This window comes from Cyprinodon tularosa, unplaced genomic scaffold (genome assembly GCF_016077235.1).
Source record: "Cyprinodon tularosa strain WSP-4 unplaced genomic scaffold, ASM1607723v1 ctg1509, whole genome shotgun sequence".
NCBI lineage: Eukaryota > Metazoa > Chordata > Actinopteri > Cyprinodontiformes > Cyprinodontidae > Cyprinodon > Cyprinodon tularosa.
Genome location: NW_024038342.1, coordinates 103,849 through 121,833, shown reverse-complemented (window position 1 = coordinate 121,833; position 17,985 = coordinate 103,849). Strand labels below are relative to the sequence as shown.

General features: G+C 41.9%; 1 protein-coding gene across 1 annotated transcript; it reads left to right on the top strand.

Moving 5' to 3' along the window:
* The first annotated feature begins 287 nt into the window (after positions 1-287).
* Positions 288-9,910, top strand: LOC119779760. Its single transcript, XM_038279538.1, has 12 exons — positions 288-351; positions 1,136-1,222; positions 1,942-2,082; positions 2,184-2,314; positions 2,684-2,820; positions 2,923-3,016; positions 3,342-3,434; positions 3,481-3,789; positions 3,904-4,090; positions 4,567-4,694; positions 4,886-4,961; positions 9,705-9,910. The coding sequence occupies exons 2-12, from the start codon at positions 1,141-1,143 to the stop codon at positions 9,908-9,910; spliced, it is 1,584 nt and encodes a 527-aa protein (XP_038135466.1). The 5' UTR covers positions 288-351; positions 1,136-1,140.
* Positions 9,911-17,985: the final 8,075 nt, after the last annotated feature.

Genomic DNA, 17,985 nt, shown 5'->3' with positions numbered 1-17,985 from the left:
GTTCAGTCATCCTCAATGGAAATGCTCCTCTGGTGTCATTTCCTTTCCTCTAGGAATGGAACATCTTTCTTTTACAACGACCATCTCAGTCACCCTGACGTCATCCAGCTCTACACAGCAAATTTGGCAGTGTTAAATACGCTGTGTTAAAATATATTTCCTCTTTCTGAGTAAAAGCAACAACAGGTTGAGTAGAATGCCCCCTAGTGTTGGTGAAAATCATCAGAGTTCAAAGACGGCGTGTTAACGTGACTCTTGAAAGCTCCACCCACTTTTTCCATCTTCAACCGTTTCTAGACTTTTCTGGCGGGGTGGTTACAGGTTATCTCCTCTCCTCTTCGAACGATTGTGGTAAGTGTTATCACTTTTTATCCGAATTCTATGTTGGGATTTAACAAAAAATGTGTTTTATGGGAACACCTTGTTGTTTGGCTCCGTATTTTAGCACGTTTTTTTTTTTTTACACCACAAATTCAAAACGGCTAACGTGACTGAGTGAAAACCTAGCTTAAAACGCGCGCGTTTCCAAGTTGACCAGTACCGCAAGGTAATTAACTTACTGTTGCACTTGATTTAGAAGTATAGCTTGGTTTTATTATTGATAAAAATGCTTTAAAAATTGTCACGGTATGAGGAAAAATTACCCCGCGCCGTTTTAAACGCGGTTCAAAATCAACTGTAACATTAAAACCATCAAGTAGACGCCATTTCCACCTTTATATTTATTTCGTTTTCTTCTAAACTGGCAATGGTTTACGTAAGTTGCTAAATTAAACGTTTGCATTACTGGTCTAACGGTGATATTTGAGGATGTGGTTTAACATAAGGCTACGTTAAACTTTAGGAAGCAGTTTGAATAATAGCGGCATGCTTTTCTTCGGCTTTGTCGACGTACAGAGTAAGCAGAGTATATTTGCATGATTTGTAGTAGAACGGGAATACATCCTTGTAAAATTTTATCTGTCGCAGTGTAAGGTGTACAGTCAGTCATCAGCTTTCGCACCCCCCTCCCATTGAACATTAATCTTGAACGTTTGTGATGCTACGGGGATGCTCTTGTATGTCATCCACTTGCTGTATTTTTTTTATGTAATGACCATATACAACTTTGACCATGTTCAATTGTGTGCTGCAGGAATCATGTTGATTAAAACCAGACTGGGTGATGTCCAAAAATTTGTCAGAATAACAGAGCCGAATCTGAAAGAGTTTTTGGTCGCAGGTAAGAAATCGACTTTGGAGTCTACTTTTGTGCTGCAAGCTTTTAAGTGCTTCGAATAACTGGAAATATATGGAGGATAAAAAGTGCCAAAATTAAATAAATAATTAAATGTGTCAATAATTAAATGTGGAATTAAATAAATAAATGTGTCATTAATTAAAACCACGTCACTAATATAAAGTGCCACAATTAAATAAATAAATGTGTCATTAATTAAAACCACGTCACTAATATAAAGTGCCACAATTAAATAAATAAATGTGTCATTAATTTAATAAAATACATCTTCATTTTATTAAAAAAAAATAGATATAATTATTTCAGTGTGCATTTAATTATTTCAAGGTCCTGTGTCGCATGAAATCATTAAATGCACACTGAAATAATTATATATATATTTTTAAATAAAATGAAGACGTATTTTATTAAATTAATGACACATTTATATATTTAATTCCTTATTTATTTAATGAATTACACATTTAATTGTTTATCGCTGTATTTATTTATTTATTTAATTGTGGCACTTTATATTTAATTACACATTTAATTAATTATTGACACATTTAAATATTTAATGCTGTATTTATTTATTTAATTTGGGCTTTTTATCCTCCATAGGAAGAGTGTCTCTCCTCATAAAAAGATTTATTGGATTTTTGTGAGCATTAGAAAAATATTTATAAGTTTGATTGACATAGGTATTTGTCTTCCTATAGCATTTGCAAAGTTTGGTGTGCCAGCTCTGACAGAAGATGTGAAAGTTTTTGACACTTCGGGAACTGAGTTGGATGATGATGTATTTGAGGATGTAGTTAAGGATCCCTCAACTGGAGTGCTAACCATCAAACTTGACACTGGTTTGTCTCAGTTGCATATGTAATTTATATTACAGTATTGAATAAAATACAAGTTTAGTGTGATAAACATTTTTCCTTCAATCTGCTCCTGTCATGAACAGAATCTGTTTCTATGGTGTCTCCTGAGCAATCGGAACCATCATCCCTCAATTCGTCTGATTCTCAAGACACAATCATCCTTTCAGAGAGTCCTTCCAGTAAACGGCAGAGGCTGGACACAGAAGCCAAACATGTAAGAATTAATATAGTAAAACAGTGTTAGGTCTTCAAAGTGGTGGTGGTGTTTTTTTTTTTTTCCTATTAAAGTGGCATTTTAATAACCATTCGGTTCATATGTCTTTATGATGTATTCTTAAAAGATAAGTACACCCACAGAATGATGTGCCTTCATTTTCTGCTCGCCCTCATGCTGAGCAAGACTCTGAAACACTTTTTTAATATTCAAATGCAGCCAGAGATCGGAGACAATTTTGAATTTCCGGCTGCATTTGAGACATTAAAAACGTGTTCCAGAGTCCTGCTTAGCATGAGGGTGAGGAGAATATAAAGGTACATCATTCTGTGGGTGTACTATCCCTTTTTTCTTCCTCTTTGCTTATAGTTGGTAGAAACCATTTTGACCAAGAAGCCAGGTGGGGAAAGCATTATAAATGAATATAATCGAAACAAGTCCTTGACAGATGAAACCAGAAGGAAAATGGTGAACATACTAGCGGCTGACATAACAGAGAAGAATGGGTAATTTGTCAATCCTTTCTGTTTAGCTCAGTAAAACTTTCATTAAAATCAGTGCATACAACTAAGACATCTATATTTTTTTTTCTCATTTCAATGTTGCAGTACATCACCACCCAGACAGGTAAAAGAAATGTATGCCAGAGGTATTGTGAGCTTGTTTCCCCACCTCAGTGATCCATTCTCTAGGACTGGCTCTGTAAGTCAATGTAATATAGACAATATAATGGCTGTGATAGTGTCAAATGTTAAACTGAAACATTTTGATTTCTAACAGTATATTTCAATAGCTACTTTCATCTTTAAGTGATAAAATTGCTCTGCATACATAACTTTTTAAGTTGCAAGTTTTTTTTTATTATTTCCTGCATCACTTTTTTATGTGGGTGGGGTTATATGAAGGATGAGGGTGCAGAAGTGGGAGGTGGTATATTCAAATAACACACTTTTTTTGTTATGTCAAAATCAAATGGGAAGCACCTTCAATCTAATTAACGGACTATGTTTATTCTTTATCATCAAAGGAGCATTATTATGATGGTGAAAGTGGGTCTGGGTACCTGGCCTGGAGAATTAAAACTATTCAGAGATCTGCTGCCAAAGAACGTCGATCATCATATGAAAGTAACACTAAATTAATTCTGAAAAATTTTCTTTGGTCAGAGTTTTTTTTCTTATCTTTATACGATTATCTTGTTTTTTGTATATGTAGCATCATCTGCAGGAGCATCTCATGAAGATGGACCTGGAGGACCAGCTGCCAGACGAGAGCCCCAGTTTGTCCCAGAGATTGTCCTGAGTGAAGATGAGTGTAAGGAAGCTGTGGCATTGATGAAACATTCAGCTGATGAGGACACCATCAAGAAAAAGATGAAGCTGACATTTGACTTCCGCCGCAACATGGTCCTCGACCCACAGCAGTCAAGCAACATACTGTCTGTCTTTCCACGTTTCAAGGATGTCAAAGGCTTGGTAAATATTTCTGATTGACATTTTTAAAAAGGATATGTATATTTTACTGGCAGTCAACAATGAACGTAACTTGTTGGGCTGTGAAATCTTAGTTCTAATTTATCCATACTCTAGGTGGAACAGGATTTTGTTCTGATGTTTGGGGAAGATGTCTCGGGGAAGTTTCTGGAGAAATGGACAACCGCATTCAAGAAAAAGATCATCCAACAATGCAGAAAGCTTCCATCGACCAGAGAGCTTGAAGATCTCCTCCTGGCAGCTGACACTCCTGAGGATGGCACTGAAGTGGATGACGACATTGGTAAGCTTGACTTTTTCCACATTCCACTTACACTTGTGTGTTTAACCATAGCCCATGTAAGAGTTAAGTAAGGCAATTCGGGGGCTGTATGTCCTATACTTCATATAAATATTGAATAATTCATTTACAACACAAGTTAAACTTTTAACACAATTTCTTACACTGTGGGACAATAACAAAATAAAAGCATATTTGCAGTGCCTTTTGGTTAGCACATTTTTATAGTAGTGCTGTGTATGAACAGCACAGCTACTGTTGCCCTGAGGTGCAATAGATTTATTCAAATGTGAAATGCTTCAAAAATGTTTTGTGTTAGGAGTAGTGAAAGTTTTAAATATAAAATAGCTCAGTAGAAACAGAACTGATGATCATATACACCTGCTGCCTTGTATTTTGTTGAAAGGGAAAATATTGAAATAGCAGAATAACTAAAATTTGCTGATTTTCTACTTAACATCAAATTTGTGTGATTACAGGTTGGGACAGTGACCTCGCATCAATTTTGCTGCTGTTACACCTGATTCCCCCCTCTGCCCAAGGCCGCAAGAGACCAGGAAAGGTGTCTGCTTCCCAAGCAGAGAAGCATCTGTTAGTCTTCAAGAAGGTTTGTTTTTTTTGTTTTTTATTTATCTATTTTATTCAACGACGTTTCATTGAGGGAGCCTTGGTTTTACTCATGATCACATACAGTTAAACGCTATACATAAACAAAAAAACGTGTTAATTTATTATTTATTTGTGTAATATTGCCACCATGTAATTGTAATACTCTGTTTTGTGTTTTTGTTTTGTCAGTCAGGAACCAGTATCCAAGAACATCTGGATTCTATCACAACAAGCACACAGCCCTACCTCCTAGCTATAGGACGAAGTAGGAAATCAGCCCACCAATTTTTCATCATACTTGACAAAAGTGCCATCGCTTGCAGTTCGGCCTCTTCAATTGGTGCCTTTGACGAACTGTTTAAAGCGCATTATGTTTTTGCAACAACATACCACCCGATGCTGTACAACATGTTCACGTTCATCCAGACCACTGTGTACAACATAGATGTTAGAAAAGTCAAGGAGAGTCCTCGTGTAGCTGAAGTTCGGGCTCGGTTGCTTCATTAGTACACGAATGGATCTGTTCAGTCATGAAGTGTTTTGTCTGTCAGTCTGAATTACCTTCTGCGAATACTCTTGTTAGGCATTTACGAGTAGTTCATGGTTACTTGGATGGAAAAAATCTTCGTCTTAAATGTTCTCAGACTGGATGTGGCCGTGTGCTTGGAACATTTTCTGGGTTTAGAAAACATTTAAATGCCAAGCACACTGACAATACTAATCAACAAGTTAACGTCAGTTCAAGCAGAGCAGACCTTGGTGATGCAGGAGAGCTGGTGACAACTAATGTAGAGTCGGCCACAACATCTACCGGTACTCTGCTGACCAAGTCAAATATCAGCACTACAGATATGTGTACTACTGCTATTGCACAAGTAAAAGCAGCTGGATTAAGTCAGTCTAATGTTGCGAGGTTTGTGTCAGCCATGGAAGAAGTCATTTTTGAAATCCACAGCCAGGCTAAGGATTTAGCTTTACAGTGCTTGTCTCCACAGGATGAAGAACAAAGAAAAAAAATTGAACAGTCCTTCCAAGTATTAGAAAATCCATTCACACCTTTAAATTCAGAAGCAAAACTAAACAAACATTTACGAGAAAAATGGGGACTTTCTGAGCCTGTACAAAAAGTGCTTGGCACAAGATTTGACAGCAGGAGAAACAAAACTACTGGGACATATGATCAAGTCATTGTAACTGATACATTTGCATATATTCCCATTTTGGAAACACTGAAGAGTATTTTACAAGAAGGTGATACTGCAGAAATGTTCAAGCCCAGGTATATTCCCAGGGAAGGTGTGTATGCAGACTTGAGAGATGCCACTTATTTTAAAGAAAGTCCCCTATTCTCAATAGAAAACGATGCCTTGCAGATTCAGCTTTTTTATGATGATTTTGAAACTGCAAATGTCTTGGGATCCAAAAAGGGTTTGCATAAATTAGGCGCTATATATTTTACTTTAAGAAATTTCCCCCCAATTTTTAATTCATCTTTAAACAATATTCATTTGTGTGCTCTATTCCATGCACAGGATATCAAGCGATACAGTTTTAATTTGATACTTGAACCACTTGTTTGTGATCTGAAAGTGCTTGAGACAGAGGGACTTCAAATTCCAAATGTTGAACACAAGATTCGTGGTACTTTGGTTCAGGTTACTGGGGACAATCTTGGTTTACATGGCCTGTTTGGCTTTGTGGAATCATTTGGGGCTCGATATTGTTGTCGTTTTTGTCTCCTTGAAAAACACCGTTTTCAAACTGTATTCTGTGAAGATGATCCGGAAGTTGTCTTCAGAGCTATCAATACACATTCACAGCACTGTCAGACTGTACAAACAGACCCAAGGCTGCCTCATGTATATGGTGTGAAGCGCATTTGTCTTTTGAATTCACTTCAATATTTCAACACAGCCAACAACTTCTCTGTTGATATAGTGCATGATATTTTAGAGGGGGTTGGTCAGTTTGAGGCGAAACTGATTCTGAAGTACATTCAAAGTAACTTTCTAAGTGCTGAACAAGTGGCTGGTAGAATACATGCATATGATTATGGTTTCAGCCAGCAGCGAAACCGTCCACCTCTGCCAACAGATAAGTTAAGGGATGGTAGTAATGACCTGGGACTAAATGCCATACAATCTTGGTGCTTATTACGCAATATGCCTTTGTTATTTGGTGATTTGATTGAAACAGATGACAAACATTGGGATCTTTTAATTTTGCTTTTACAGATTGTCAATATTGTATTTTCCCCAGTCCTGTCAGAGGGCATGACCATATACCTCAAACATTTAATCATCAATCATCATCAGTTGTTCAAGCAAATATTTCCTGAAATAAATCTCTTGCCAAAGTATCATTTCATGATACATTACCCTCGTAGCATAAGGAAAATCGGTCCCATTTTACACACATGGTGCATGCGTTACGAAGCTAAACATAATTTCTTCAAACGACAATTAAAGAGTTTTAAAAACATTACAAAGACATTAGCAAAAAAGCACCAAAGTTATATGGCACTGGTTCGTGAATCTTTTGGCAAGGAAAAATTAACTTTAGGTCCAGGAAAGATGGTGACTCTTAATGAGTTAAAACAGGGCACAGCAATTGCTGCAAAATTTGGAACAGTTTTGTCAACCAGTGTATTTTCTGCCAAATGGATCAAATATTACGGTACAGAATACCGTCGTGACTTATATGTACTGAAGTAACAGATGAGATGCCTGTTTTTTGTAAGATTGACGTGATTGCTGTAAAAGATGACTGTGTCTTGCTCTGTGGAAAACTGATGGAAACCTTGTGTTTTGATAATCATTACCATGCCTTTAAGGTCAGGCTGCATCCAGATAATGTTTTAAAAGTGTTGCACATAAGTGAGTTATTTTACTTTAAACCGTTTGATCTTCAAATGAAGTATGGTACCACAGATAACGCCCTATATGTTGTTCCATATTGTCATTTTATGCAGACCTAGGGTCAGTGTTCTTAAGTGTTCGTGTTCAACTTCATATAAGCTGTTTATCAGGGGCCCAGTAATGGAGCAGCAGGCACACATTTTTGTGCATATGAATACGTTGCATGAGGATACCTGGCACGGCAGGTACACCTATTGCATGTCAATTCACTTTTTTTTTCTTTTTTTAAATGCTGCATATGAACAGTTTTATGGAGAGTTTTGCACATAAATTATCTTTTACTTCTTATTGTTCACTCTTCAAATGAAGTATAGGACATATGGCCTTATATGTTGTTCCATATTGTCATTTTATGTAGGCTTGGGGCCAGTGCTGCTAAGTGGTACACTGTTATGACCTGTTACATTGTCTTGTGCACCCAAAAGTTTATGTGCATGCAAACAAGTTGCATTAGGATACCTGGCACGGCAGGTACACCTATTGCATGACTTCATTTTTTTTTTTCTCCTTTAAATGCTGCATATGTAAATGGTTTCTGGAGTATGTTTGTAATGGTTAAAAATGCCAAATTAAATATTTTTCTAACATGCTTTTGTGAAATAAAAGTTCTGAAATGTATTTTTGCAATAACTTGTTTTTATTCATTGATATTTATAAAAAGTGTAATAGATGCAATTTAACACTACAAAAGTGTAAATATTTATCTGTACAGTGTTAATGGCTTTTAGGATTTGACTCAATTTGAGTTGGGGTTTTTTCACTGCAACAGTGTAAATCAAGACATTAATAGTGAACAGTTAACACAGTTATGAGTCTTCAGTGTTCACCTCCATTAACTCAGTGCAAGGTTAAAAAGTATCTGTATCAGAGTTGATTTGTCACCCCAATAGTGTAACTCTTCAACACTCCTGAGAATCATTTTAACTCTCTCCAGTGTTAATAACCTACAGTGTTAAGTTCTATTAACACTGTACAGTGTAAACCGGTGTTAAATTTTAACTCAATTCTGAGTTAATTTCACTCTGAAATTTCAACACTTTGGAAAGAGTTAATTCAACATTATTTTGATAAGGACCAAATACACTCGGATATAGTGTTAAATTTAACTCTATAAGTGTTGATTTAACACTGCAAAATTTGCTGTGTATAGAGACGCAGCCCACCCCCCCCCAATAGCTTTCTGCCCTTACAGCAAAATGGCCCCCAGAGCTTAGCTCTCTCCAGCAAGTATTAATTTCACCTTCATCTATTCTCTTCAAACTTTTATACTATATTTATCTCAGCCATCCTTTAGGCACCAATGATCAAACAAATTCATCCTCATCCATTTAGATAAGGCAGCAGGCGTAGAAATGATCAATAAAGATTTCATTAATCCAAAATCATGTGCAGATTAATTTAGATTTCCACTAAACACCAGTTAGCAGCTCACACTCCCAGTCTCTCATTCCCAACCCCGTCCCACTGTTTCCTTCAACTGCATCCTCAGGTATATAACCTCCTAAGGCCGTATAATCAATCCATTCTTCATAGTCAAGCACCCAATACTCTCTGAATGTATCTGTCTGGCTGGAACTGTTTCCATTCAGTTCATCGCCAAAAATAAATTTTGTTTTTGGAAACAGCTCTCTGGACAAGTTAATCTATTTTAAAAGTGCAGCCTTCAAAAATAGTAAATATATATACAAACTGTTGGGATCCTCAGGCTTGCCCACCAGAGGGCGCCGAGGATCCTCTTCTGCTCTTTGTTATTTTCCCTTAGGGTTGGAGTTACTGTTGGGATCTGGAGATTACCCTGTTCCAATCCGAGAGCTGCTGTCGGCGGTCTCCTCAGAGCCTCCTCCAGCGCTGCAGTTGGCGGTCTCCTCAGAGCCTCCTCCTGAGCCACAGTCGGCGGTCACTAATGAGCCTGTTCCTGAGCTGCCGAGGAGGGGACGGGGTACCCCGTGGGGGTACCTGCTGAAGTTTGGGCGTCATCCTTCTGAGAAGCTGCTTCGCCTTCGGCCCCGCGGCCGGACCCCAGAGCATCAGCTTTGCCTCCGGCCCCGCGGTAGACCCCCGGAGCGTCAACTTCGCCTCCGGCCCCGCAGCAGAACCCCGGGGCGTCGGCTTCGCCTTCGGCCCCGCGGCAGACCCCCGGAGCGTCATCTTCACCGCCGACCCCATGGCAGACCCCCAGAGTGTCAGCTTCGCCTCCGACCCCGCAGCCGGCCACCTAAGACTCTGCTCCGTTACCGGATCCTCGGCCGCCTCCAGAACCTCTGCCATGCCTCCGGCCGGGCGGTGGTCCCCCTAAGACGCTGCTTCGTCCCCAGCCCCGTGGTCGGCCTCCTGAGCATCTGTCTCGCCTCCGGCCCAGCGGTAGGCCCCCTGAGGATCGGCCTCGCCTCCGTCCCAACGGTCGGCCTCCTGAGCATCTGCTACGCCTCTGCTGCCGGTCCCTCGGCCAGCCACCTGAGACTCTGTCCCGCTGCCGGTCCCTCGGCCGGCCACCTGAGACTCTGTCCCGCTGCCGGTCCCACGACCGGCCACCAGAGACGTTGCCCAAGAAATTTTTTGGGTTTTTCTTTTGTTTTCGTCCACCATAAGTGGATTGTTTTTTGTTCTGGACTCTGGTTTTGTTTTCTGCCCTCCTGGCCTGTTTCCCCCTTCGCCCACCCTGGGTGGGTTGTTTTTTGGACTTTTTTTTCTGTTGGTTCTGGCCCTCCTTGCCTTAGTGCCCCCTCCGCCCGCCCTGGGTGGGTTGTTTTTTGTTTGTTTTTTTGGACTTTTTCAGGGGGCGTCTGGAATCCGCCCTTGAGGGGGGGGCTCTGTTGGGATTCTCAGGCTTGCCCACCAGAGGGCGCCGAGGATCCCGTTCTGCTCTTTGTTATTTTCCCTTAGGGTTGGAGTTACTGTTGGGATCTGGAGATTACCCTCTGTCTCCAGCAGAGTGCGCCGTGGGTCTTCTGGAGCTGGAACCTTCCAGCACACCTGATTTCCATCTACTCATCAGGAGACCTCCCCTTTATTAGCTCCTGCCAGACCTTGCTTCCACGCCGCAGTGTTGATCTTAGTTGGTTAGCTTCCTGAGCCTCTGTTACAGATTGAATCTTGGTTGTCTCTAGTGTGAGATCAGATTCTAATCTCTCCTTTGTCTGTGCCTCACAGGAAACCTGTCTCTGGTCTGAAGCTCAGGAAGAGCTGCCTCACTGCAACCCTGTCTCTGGTCTGAAGCTCTTGGAGAGCTGCATCACAGGAAACCAGTCTCAAGCCTGAAGCTCTAGGAGAGCTTAACCTGCTAATCTGCCCTGGTGAGCCAACCTGAAGGTTCCTATGTGGAATCACCCTGAAGAATCCTATGTGGATATTCCCTGTTGTTCTCTGCAATGAGCTGGAAGCTCAGCCTGAGGAATCCTATGTGGATATTCCCTGTTGTTCTCTGCAGTGAGCTGGAAGCTCAAATCTTGGTCTGCCATGCTAAGCCTGAAGCTAGACGCTTAGCTTCCTATGAACTCTGCTAACCAACAGTCTCCGGTCCCAGTCAAGACTTTAGTGAACCAGCCCTGAACCTGTTCCTAATTTAATTCTTTATCGTGTGCTTGTGAACCACAATAAACTCTGTTGAACTTTTACCCCGTTTCCGTGTGTGTTCTGCATTTTTGCTTAATTCAGATACCCATCATGACACAAACAGTGATATAAACAAACGACTGTAACTTTATAGTTGTAACATTTTCATTTTTTATAATCATAAAATCTAACAAATAGAATAATAAAATACAATAACCCATATTACACAACATTCATCAGTGTGATGGCGGTGGGGAAGAAGCTGCTGCAGAACCTGCTGGTCCTGCATTGAATGCTGTGAAGCCTCTTCCCAGAGGGCAGCAGGGAGAACAGTCCATGGTGGGGGGGTGAGACACCACACAGTGAGACAGCTGCTCAGAACGCTCTCTATGGTGCTTCTGGAGAAGGTGGGGAGGATGGGGGGGCAGGTGGGCTCTCCTCATCCTCCACAGGAAGTCCAAGCTCTTCTGGGCCCTTTGGACCAGTGAGGTGGTGTTTCCAGTCCAGGTGAGGGTGTCTGGGATGAATGTGGTGCTGCTGACCACCTCTACAGCTGAGCTGTTGATGAGCAGTGGAGCGTGGTTAGGCCGCTTCTTCCTTAAGTCCATCATGATCTCCTTGGTCTTCTCCACCTTCAGGATCAGGCTGTTATCTCTGCTCCACCAGCTGCTCCACCTCCTCTCTGTAGTCCAGGTCGTTGTCGTCTCTGATGAGGCCCACCACCGTGGTGTCGTCTGCAAACTTCACCATGTGATCGGTGGTGAACCTGGGGACGCAGTCGTGTGTCATCAGGGTGAACGGCAGGGGGCGCAGGACGCAGCCCTGAGGGGAGGGGCTTAGACCGATGACATCAGAGGCGTTCTGTCCAACCCAGACTGACTGAGGTCTGTTGGTGAGGAAGTCTAGCAGCCAATAGCAGAGGGGTGTATTGAAGCCCAGCTGTTACAGTTTGCCCATTAGATGCTGTGGGATGATGGTGCTGAAAGCTGAAGTCCATCTATCGGCCTTTTCTTTACTTATTCTCATTCAATTCTTAAAATTCGTACGACCACTATCCAAACCTTATAACTGTTAAAGAGTTAAATATCTATCTAAGGCTTCCTAACGGTTTCAGCAAACAAGAGCTTCCCAGCTCCACCCATGGACTCCCTCTCAGGGCAGACCTCCTCAACCCTTGGATCCTATCTCAGGTTAACCTCTTCCATCCATAGAACCAACCCTAGAATCCAAGTTCCTGCCAGCTTTCTTCGGCTTCCTCCACTGCTCTGAGTTCGCACCATCCTCATCCACCCACCATCCCTGGTTTTACGATATCTCCTTTCATAGCCAAAACCCCCTGATCTTCATTCTCCAAAGAACTAAAACAGCTTAGTTAGCTATGGCATGCCCCTGTAGTGAATTAATCTGCACCAATGATTAGAATGAAATAGAATTAAATGTTTTACAATGCATATAGAGTTGTTTCTCAATAAATACATTTATGCTATTAAGGCCAAAGAGAGAGAAAGAGAACAGTGTGTGTATGGCTCTTTTTTTAGCTGGGCCCTTTGAAGTCTGAGAGATGAGACCAGGGTGGGAAAACACCTAGAATGAGCGGGAGAACAGGAGCAATCCAAGGGAGTCCAAGGCCATTTGAGGCCTTTGAAAACCAGGGTGCAGAGATGAGACCTGTTTGTAAGACAGACGCATTGAGAATGGGTTGTACAGGGATGCACAGCTAAGCTGAACTAATTGTAATATATTGAATTGTCATCTCCAAAGCATGCGGTGCGATACTTCTGACACAAAAAGGGAGGTTTTACTGGGACTTTGAGTTTTAAACTTATGCTGACCTTTTTGTTAATGTAATATTATGATCATAAGTCACACTGGATGAAAAAATTGTTTTGACATATTGATGATTAAGACTATGATGTGTTTTTGATTTAACTGCACTAAATGTCATCATGATCTACAAGAAATGTCACTATGACTTGTGAAGGAAAAAGCTTTGATAGATCAAAGAAAGGCTTCAATTAAAAATATAAAATATGGTTTGAAGGTGGGTCTTCCACCAAGATGAAAGAGCCCCGAGCCCCGGGAGTGAATAAAAGGGGGCCCTTTCCTGCATGTAAGTCAGCAGTTGTTGCTCACCGGTGAACAACTAATGTGTGTTCTGTAAATAAAACACTCTGGACCTGGACCCAGTTGCCCCTGCCTGATTTTTGAACATTGTCTGAAGACTTTTTTTTACAGCTTTTTGAGAACTTAGAATTTTTATAAGACTTAGCTTCAAATTTAAGTCGTTGGGATAACAGTTTCCACGACATTTTTGGCGAGCCAGCCAGGAGGAAGCCCCAGGCGTCGGACAACCTGCAGGCACCAGTTGGAGGCCAGGAACCCCAAGGGCCCAATATTCATCATTTACAACTGAAATACAATTTGTTATAATTTTCTAAAGTAATGGGGAACCAGCCTCCGGCGACGGCTTGTGGGTGTAAGGCGCCAAAAGAGCTCTCCTAAAAAAACCTAGTATTCCAAATTTAATAAGTATTTTGCAAATTTAATAAGTATTTATATAAGAATATACAAAAGGCAGACTAAGCTGGGGAAAGGTCCGGGTATGTATGAATGTATATGTGAATGCATGGTTTAAGTATTAATTAATGTTTGTATTATTCTGTATTTGAACTGTTCTGTGTTTGAATTATTTTGTGTATAAGTTAAGCTTAACAGGCAATGTTCTGAGCGGACGATTGGTAAAGGGACAGATTGGTCAAGGCGTTTGACATAGTCTGTGGAAGCCATAAATCCGGAACATTAAAGTACGCGTGTTAAAGGAATAGTACCCCCAAAACATGATTAGCCTTCATTTTCTACTCACCCCCATGCTGAACAACACTCTGGAGTACTTTTTTGATATCTCAAATGCATCTGGAGATCTGGGAGGCTTCTTGCTGTCTGCTGACATTCAAATAATGGAGGTCTATGGCGCCCGAGGCAGAACGGTCCATAAAAGTCCACAAAAAACGTGTCAATATTCCTCCATACTGCTCGTCCAATGTATTCCAAGTGTCCTGAGTGGGTAGCATCCAGAATTTACTCGAAACGAAGTCATTTAGAATGTTTTTAGAGCATAAGCAGTAGTGTATAGGATTTCCTGAAAGCGCGCGCCTGCGTGTTCACGACGCTACGGAAGCCGGCAGACCAAACCATATGAAAGTGCGCATTCAGCGTCTGCTCTGCCGATAATGCAAGCGTAGAAGAAGAAATGTGCTGTTTACCTGTGCAAAGAAAGAAACAACGAAAGAAAAATGTCTGAGGACTTCAGTGTTGAGGAAGAGCATGAGTTCTTTGCCGAGCTGAATGCAGTTTTAACAGAATTGGTAACTATAACAGAATTGGTAACTGAAAAACACATGGTTAAAAGAATAAAATAAATTAACAAGGTCCCAATTTAAAACTACAAAACAGGTTATAAGTGAATAAAAATTATATACATTAAATATAGAGTAACTAAACCGAATACTCAGTAAAAGTATGAAAATAATATTATAAATTTGTTTTATTAGAGATCCTAACTCAAATTGTAGAGATCTAAAAATTAAGAAGTAGAATAATTAGACAAAAAATAAAAAATAAAACACGATCTGTATTGGAGAGAGAGGAACCAGTTAAATTAAAATTAATTAAGGACTATAAAGGTTGGTGAATAGGCACAGACCTCAAGGGTTGAGTGACTGCTGGTTGCCATGGGAGCCAATGTGAGCAAACAGACTGAGGGGCTAACGCCTGCCAAACTGGTAATAATGACACATCCATCCAATAAGCGCAAAATTCAAAAATGCATGACAGAATGCCATAAGATAACATCTGGGAAAAATCGCTGGCCTAAAAAGGGCAGCTTTGATCCTTCATGCTGTGATGAAGTAGAAGAAAAATTGAGGGATAAAGATAAAAAACGAGACCGAATGCATTTGCATAAAAAAACAGAAACATGCTGAACAGAGAGACATCCTGCGATATTTTAAAGTTGAACACCGTAAGAGTCCAACAGCTCCCAATTATACCGATCATAAGCCACCACCTTATCACCCCAGCGTAGCAGGCCAGTATCCAGTAATGATAGAGAAACCAGGCAGCAAGGGAAAAATTACAGGACAACTTAAATTAGTGTTAGAAGAAGATGAGGAAGAAGCAGAAAAAGAAATGAGTGACACGCAGCAGGAAGAGTGTGATCAAAGCAGTGAAGACGAAGAATCAGACAGATCCTTAACGGGACTAAGGAGAAGATCACGCGCTATAGCTACACACTACCCCAAGACGTCGCAGACGAACCCCATATCAGAGGGGCCCCACATGCCACTCAGAACCCAGGACTAAGTTGACATATATGGATGAAACCGAATCACTGACAGGAAAAATAGACAAGGAGCTGGAGGAACTGAGGAAAGAATTTTCACTAATCAGAGGAGAAAAAGAAAAAGCACAAGTGAAATATTAAAGGGATATGAGAAAGACAATAGAAAAACAAAAGGAGAAGAAAAGACGAAATGAAGAATTAGAAAAAGTGAAGAGAATGGAAGCAGAGCAGCTTATAAGAGATGCCCAGGCTAATTACCCAGACCAGCCAAGCCCACGGACTATGACCCTGATTGACAAAGCAGGAATAAAAAAGGGAGAAGAGACGGAATGTGAGGAGGAGGCCTCAATGGAAAGTGATGTCACTGAATGGGAGGACTTTGAAACGCAGGATGAAGGCTCAGACATACTGCCGTCAAAGAACCCATTTTATGAGGGGTCCAAAGAAAAAAGCAGGCCAGTGGCAAAAGAACAAAAGCCACTCGCAGCTGAATGTGACGTGGATCTGCAAATAGTAAGAAGCGGCCCACGCACAATGCTGGCCAGGTCCCAAGCACGACAGCAGAAGACAGAGCAAGGTCAGGGTGGGGATTATATAGCTCCCTTGCTGTCTAAAGGACCTCATGAAGACAGATATGTGCCATGGTCATTTATGGACACGATCACACTTGCTGGAAGACTGACCCCGTTGGCAGATGGAGCTGACAGGTGGATAGAAAAGCTGGAAGAAATCACTGGAGGCATCAATCTGGCAGCTGGAGACATCAAGGCGCTGCTAATCAAAACAGTAGGACACTCAGCAGCCAGAGAGGTGTTCGACAAAGCCCAGCTTCCAAGGGTCATGACCTCACACCAGTATGACAAGATACCATTCAACCACATAAGACCTGAGGTGTGGGCAGCCTTGAGTAGCAAATACCCCACCTGCAGTGATCCAACTAAGTTGAGACAAGAATGTTTAAAGGATGATGAGAGCCCCGCCCAGTTTCTGCACAGGTTTCAACAGAAATGGAAAACAGAGACTGGAAGTGATGGGAATGAACAGAAGACATCTGGCCCCCTGTTCAGAACCTACATCAGAGAGGCCATGCCCAAAGAAGTACAAGCCAAACTGGACGGAGTTGTGGGGCTCATGAAGATGGACTGGCCTCTGTTCTCTGAGCATGTTATTAACTATGTAAACATGCATCGGGCCGAGAAACGGGCCTTTGAGGACCAAAGCAAGATGCTGGCCACCAAGCTAACCCAGCTGCAGATTGGGGAATTGTCCAAAGCAAAGAAAGAAAAAGAAAAGCCCAAACATCAAGCAGCACTGACTGTGGCAGCCACACCCCCAACCGAGGGAGCACCAACAGGGGAGGCAGTCGTACAAGCACCAGTAGTGTCTCCTGTCATCCCTCCGCCCACACAGCAGATGCAATATCCTGTAGCGCCACCTGTGGGAGGAGCCCTGCCACAGCAGACCCAACCTCAACCAGTCCCTCCTATTCATGTGCATCTAAACCAAGGAGGAGGCCCCCAACAAGCAGTGTTTGGAAGAGGATGAGGGGGGGCCACCCATGCGGGGAAGATGGAGGGGACCACAAGGAGCCCCAAGAGGGCCCCCTCAAGGCCAAGACCAGCAGATGCCCCAGGCAGGTCCAGACATGGGACAACAGCGAGCGATGCTGTAATGCTGGGGATGTGGACAAGTCGGACACAGGCAAAGGGACTGCCCCACTAACCCATGGATGGGACCTCAGCCCCCTACTGCTGGACCAGCCACCTATGGAGCAGGACAAGAGATGTACTGGCTATAGGGGTGCCCAGAGAAACCTGATGGAGAGGCCATTCTACCTGTATTAACCCAACGCCCACAAACAGAACCCACTATTGATGTCACTATATATAACAGTCATCATTGCTTCATGATTGAGACAGGAGCGGCCTACTCCTGTATAGGGAAAAGTGGAATTGGCCTGCCTCTCTCAGCATCAAAGATTCGAACAGTAGGTTTCTCTGGGAAGACCCAAATAATACCCATAACTGAGCCAGTTCCCATGATCATAGGTGAAAAGACTGTGTATGCACCACTGCTTTACTCAGAAGATACGCCAATCAATCTACTGGGTAGAGATGTGCTGTGCCAGCTCAATGCAAAAATTAAATGTACCACTAATGGAATTTCTTTTGAAGCAACAGGCAACAATGAAGCCTACATGATGCCACTAGGCCCACAAATGACCCCCCAGGCAACAAGTCATGAACTAGAAGACCAAGTATTTTGGCTGAAACTCACATCACCAACTTCCTTCCTCCAACTGGAGTGGGAAACATGGAGACCCCTGATAATGAATCACTACGAGAAATCTAAAGAACCTTTTCTTCCTCTCCATTGTGTGTTTTATGACAAAGGCAAAACACATGAAGACTACGAGAAAAGCTGGGATGAAGACATAAACAACAAAATAACTGTCATCCAGTATGCAGACATAGTGG

Excerpts from the sequence above, each read along its gene's own strand:
- LOC119779760 (XM_038279538.1), top strand. The coding sequence starts at position 1,141 with ATGTTGATTAAAACCAGACTGGGTGATGTCCAAAAATTTGTCAGAATA. Across the intron at positions 1,223-1,941 it reads GAAAGAGTTTTTGGTCGCAG|CATTTGCAAAGTTTGGTGTG; the intron begins GTAAGAAATCGA and ends GTCTTCCTATAG. Across the intron at positions 3,435-3,480 it reads CCAAAGAACGTCGATCATCA|AGTTTTTTTTCTTATCTTTA; the intron begins TATGAAAGTAAC and ends TTCTTTGGTCAG.